The 5,343-nt window shown below is 47.3% G+C and overlaps 1 protein-coding gene across 4 annotated transcripts; it reads left to right on the forward strand.

Annotated features, from left to right (window-relative positions):
- The first annotated feature begins 792 nt into the window (after positions 1-792).
- LOC119337377 lies at positions 793-3,491 on the forward strand. Of its 4 annotated transcripts, none has more exons than XM_037609505.1 (3): positions 793-872; positions 1,007-2,332; positions 2,417-3,491. In XM_037609505.1, the coding sequence occupies exons 2-3, from the start codon at positions 1,053-1,055 to the stop codon at positions 2,532-2,534; spliced, it is 1,398 nt and encodes a 465-aa protein (XP_037465402.1). In that variant the 5' UTR covers positions 793-872; positions 1,007-1,052; the 3' UTR covers positions 2,535-3,491. The 4 variants fall into 4 exon arrangements, 1 of the variants encoding a protein (XP_037465402.1); XR_005163253.1 differs by having other exon boundaries at positions 808-2,332; positions 2,417-2,988; positions 3,084-3,491; XR_005163254.1 differs by having other exon boundaries at positions 808-2,332; positions 2,417-2,587; positions 2,660-3,491.
- Positions 3,492-5,343: the final 1,852 nt, after the last annotated feature.

The raw sequence follows: 5,343 nt of genomic DNA on the forward strand, positions 1-5,343 counted from the left end.
ATTGTTGAATCGTGTTTCATTTTGCTTCGTTGCATTGTTGAATTGTGATGAATTTTGTGTTATATGATCGTGCATGAATGACATGAATTTGAGGGTTTAAATTTAAGGAGTGTGGCTGCCTTAGGGGCCATCCGACCTTATCTATGGAAGCATCCGAGCGTGCCTATGGTGGAAAGATTTTTTCAAGTGAGTTGCATTTTCACCCATCCGGCACAAAGCTGGCCAACCAAGCCCGACGCGAGCACGCCGACACGGCCTGCCATGGGCCAGACATGACACGGGCTAAACAGGATGTGCCTGGCACGCAGCACATTTAAAGCCATGCCTGGGCCTGAAGGTTGGGCACGTGGGCTGGCATGACACAGCCCGCCGGCCCAACAGGCTGGAAAAATATGCAACTGAGATTGCTAAACAGGCCAACGAGCCGGCCAGAACGGCACACCAGCTCTACTCCGGTGTGTACACCTAAAAAAACTCTGCTCCAGTGTTTGGATTATACATGGCCATACCTCGGGTCGGGCCGGACCAAGCCAAGCCCGACGTAAAAAACCCAGGCCCGGACCCGGCCATCGGGCCTCGTTTTTGGGCCCAAGCCCGGCCCGCATGGGTAAAAGCCCATCGGGGCTCGGGCTGGCCCCTTCAGGAAATCGCGAAAACAACAGGCCTGGGCCCGGGCATGGCCCGGCCTTCGGGCTTAAAATCTAGGCCCGGGAGCAGCATGGGGCCGGGTAACCCTAAAAAAAAGGACTAGTTTGGATTAAAGCAAAAAAATAATAAAAAATAAAGGTGTTTCTTATCCCACTGAGTGTTCAACGGCGGCGTGCCTCCATCCCCTCCGGCCTCTCACCCCGACCCCTGCGGCACCGGTGGCCGTAAGTTTCTTCCTCACCTCTTCCCTAGTTAATTTCTTCCCGATTTTCCGGATCCGCGACGTCGAAGGATTCTTCCTCCCTCGGATTTCCGCTCAGTCCTCGGATTTCCCGTCACTCCTCGGATCTCCCTGCAGTCCAAGTTCCGGCCGGTCTCGGAGACGAGACGGCCTATAGATATAGATGGAGGAGAGGGCGGAGGAGATCGATCTGAGCAAGCCGAGGCTGCGCGCGATGGGGAAAAAGCTACCCCCTTCTACTCCGACGGCGGGAAGGCGGCGCAAAGGTCCCTCCTTGGCCCCGCTCTCCGCCTGCAAGCGCCGGCGGACCCCTGAGGCAAGCGGCTGGGCTTCCCTCCCCACCGATATAGTCCACCTTGTCGCCAGCCGCCTGCTGGCCGACGACGTGGTGGACTACATCGTCTTCCGGGCCGTCTGCTCCGGCTGGCGCAGCTGCACGAGCGACGCGCGCGACCCCACCCTGAGCAGACCGGACCTCTGGCCGCGCGGCTGGGTCGCCCTCTGCGACGGCGACGGGGTACGCCCGGACGACGCCGGCGAGATCGGCTTCTTCCACACGCGGACGGCCAGGCGCCTCCGCGTCCGCCTGCCGGAGCTCCGGCGCCACAGGATCGTCGGCTTCACCCAGGGACTGATCATTCTTCTGAACAAACGCACCGCCGCCGTCCGGGTGCTGCATCCCTTCACGCGGGGCGTGGTCGACCTCCCGTCCCTCGTCCCCGTGTTCCATGACGCGGTCAGGAACCGGAGCTCCATGCTTGACATGAACGCCGCGGTCTGCAGCGCGTCCGCGACCTCCATTGCCGTGGTGGCATGGTTCCCGTGGACCCGGGTGGTGATCGGCGCCGAGGCTGGCCGCCCCGCTTGGGAGGTCCTCCACCGAGGGCTTTTCCTTAGGAGCATCTTGCCCTTCCAAGGAAGGCTTTACGCCACCGTCGCCATGGGTGGCTCAATGAAGATCATACAGCTGTACCCGAGATCACCCCACCCTGTGCTTGCTCATGTTCCAAATGATTTTGGTGTTCTGGACCTATGCAGCTACTTCCTCGTGGAGTCCGGTGGGCGAGTGCTGCTTGCCGTCCACCATTTAACTGCACAAAATTGTGGCATGGAGCCCTTCCAGCAAAATGCCTATAAGCTCTTTGCGTTGGACATCGATCACGGTGAGCTGATCCCAGTGAACTGCCTCGGTGGCCACGCGCTGTTCCTCAACAGGGATCGGTGCCTGTCTGTTTCGGCCAGGGACCTCCCATCTGTCAGCAGCAACTCCATTTACTTCTCTTTGCACCGTGACCCTGTTGTGGTGCACTCGGTAAGGACAGGTTTCTCTGAGCAGCTAGCAGTGTCATGCCAAATACATGACGGGAAGGATAGGATCCGACCCTCCGTGCGCCCTTTCACCATTGCTGACCATCTTCTAACCTACTGCCATCCTCATGAGTGGTAAGTCTCTTTTTCTCAAATTTTCTTCTTTGCATGTATCATCTGCGATACTACATTATGACTGTCTTCTCTTCCCCTATAAAGGACAAAAGGACTCATGTTTCATGAGTACCACTCTATACCTGAATCTTTCGAGGAATTGAGGAAGAACATCAAGGCAAAAGATTCTGAACTATGGATTCCTCGCTTTGCAGTTTGTTGATCCGAAGAGGAAACAGAGTCACAGCACCTCACACTAGCCATTGAATAGTGAAGGTATAAATAATGCCAATAGACAGTTGATGCATAATTCCCTTGCTCGCTCAGTTGGGATCTTTGTGTGGCTAGGTCAATTCCTTGGTGGGTCCCGGCGCATTGTGCATGATCTTTTGATTTTTTTACCAGCAGTTTGTCTATGCTATGCATATATAGTGGTGGTTCTCGACGATATCCAGTTGTGCCTGCAAAAGCATTCAGGCCATGTTTGTCTCGCCTTGTCACGACGGCAGGAAGGCTCGTCCTCATTAAGACAGTAAAGCTCCGAAGCTCATTCATCACCTGCTAGTCACTGAGGTGCCATCAGGGTATTGGGAGCGGTGGAGAAGTGGGAGAGAGCCTTCGTTTGGGCAGGTACTGATGAAATCAATGGCGGGAAATGCCTTGTGGCATGGAGTAAGGTTGTTCAGCCAACCTAAACTTAAAGCTCCAGGGGCTTGTGCTTCGCGTGAGCTGGGAGTGGCTATGTTGTACTGACCCTGGAAAACCATGGCAGGGATTGCAAATTATTTGAAGATATTTCTGCAAGGCTCAATGGTTATTTTGTAGATTGCTGGATCAATGGTTATTCTGTTGCTGAGTTTGTGCTGCTAGTTCTGGAGTTCATTCGGCTAGCCCTGGTCTGCTGCTGGAGTTCATTCGGCTAGCTCTGTGCACCGTTTGCTTACTATCTTCTTCACCGGTGCTGACTGCGCATGGAGATGCAGGGCACCCTTAACCTGCAAGATAATTGCCTCGCTAGCTTATACAATATCGGCTTTGGACCTGAATGGGACAACTTGTGATCAGCATTTATGGTCTTATTTTGACGTTTTTAACCTGTATATGATTCAACCACCGCATGGTGAGTGCAAATAAAAATGTAACTTGTCATCATTGATATGCACAGATTTACTCTTGATCATTGGTCCTCTTCCATTCACTTTTGCGTCGATGCAAATGGCGAGTGTGAAGTTATGGTGTAACTTGTCATCATTGATATGCACAGATTTACTCTTGATCATTGGTCCTCTTCCATTCACTTTTGCGTCGATGCAAATGGCGAGTGTGAAGTTATGGTGACGCCCTTGGAGCCTTTTATTTTGAGAAAAAAATAAATTGAAAATGATATTTCCAACTATAAAAAAACCTGAAATTTTTTCTGTGAAAACTTGTACATATTTGTGATGGATCTCTAATGTGGAAAAATCTATCTCCCGCATTTTGTGGCAGATTGTCGACTGATCACACACCCCTGTCGATAAAATGGGTCGGCCCATCTGAGCGTGCAAGGACCATCGATTTTTGCGAACCTCGTGGAAGGTTCCTGACGGATTCTAGGAACCTTCTAGAAGGTTCTTAAACCAGATTTTCTTCTTTTGCTTGTTTTCCATAGTATTTTTTTATTTTTTCTCGTTTATCTGTCTCTTTATTGCTTTCTGTTTCTTTTTTTCTCTTTTTTTGTTTCCTTTTTCTTTTCTTTTTTCATTTTTCAAGTTGAACATTCTTTTAACATTTTTCTACAATTTTTTCAGAATTTCAGAAAATGTTTTCTTTTTATTTTACTTTTCACAAATTCAAAAAATGTTTTAGTTTAGAAAATGTACAGGAATTTCAGAAAATATTCCTTTTTTTAAAATTTTGGTCAAAAATTCAAAAAGTGTTCGGAATTCCTAAAAAAGTTCCTTTTTTAAAATTTCTTCACAAATTGGAAAAATGTTCAACATTCAAAAAATGGTCAGGAATTTCAGAAACTGTTCGCGGTTTCAAAATTTGGTCAGAAATTCAAAAAATGTTCTTGTTTCATAAAATGTTCGCTATTTTTTCGCAATTTCATGACATATTCAAAAAAATTTATCACCAATTCAAACAATGTTCAGTTTCAAATTTTGGTTCCGGATATCATGAAATGTTCCATTTTCAAATATTTGTTCACAAATTCAGAAAATGTTCTCAGTTTCAAATTTGGTTACAAATTCCATAAAAATGGTTCATGTTTTTCAAAAACAATTCTCCTTTTTTTCAGTTTTTTTGTTCACAAATTCAAAAATGTTCCTATCTCCGAAAATTTGTTCAGAAATTCAAAAAACATTTGCGCGTTTTCAAAATAGACACTTAAAAAAACGTTCACTACAACAACTATTTCGGGTTCGTTACAGTATTTCTATTCGCTACAGCCAGTCAAATTTAGTTCTTAAAGATATGTGCTGCTTTAGTAGCAACAATACTAGTGTACTGGACTGGCTATGTGCTCATGATCGTAAGCAGTTGGTCTACTATTTGAATCCCCGGATCACGCTACCTCTGTTTCTTGCCATCTTTTTCGTAACGTGGTACTGCTTGATGGGCCGGCCAAGTCGGGCTGCCTCCTGTTCGTGCTGCTGCCAATTTGACGCAAAGAGCGTCAAATAGGGGCTCTCCTGTAATCTTTTGTTCAAAAATATTAAAATTTGAAAGCTACAAAAAAAAACCCCGGCCAAATAAGTGGAGTCAAACAACTGGATGTCTGTTGAACTGTTTGTGGTGGCAGTCTCGCCACGATGGTATTATTTGTTGTTGCTGGTATTGCCGAGAATTTTTTTTAGGTGGTATCATTGAGAAACTAAACCCAGCTGTGCGAACTGCAAAAACTAATCGGTTAGAGCAAGTAGAAGGGTATAGATCTTATCTGTTACCCCCCGTAAACTAATATACGATCTTTCTGAACACTAAAGTTTGAGTTCCTATCTCAAATGCTCTCAATGAACAGTAAAATAAAAAAAATAGTAAAATAAAAA

This window comes from Triticum dicoccoides, chromosome 7B (assembly GCF_002162155.2).
Source record: "Triticum dicoccoides isolate Atlit2015 ecotype Zavitan chromosome 7B, WEW_v2.0, whole genome shotgun sequence".
Classification (NCBI taxonomy): Eukaryota; Viridiplantae; Streptophyta; class Magnoliopsida; order Poales; family Poaceae; genus Triticum; species Triticum dicoccoides.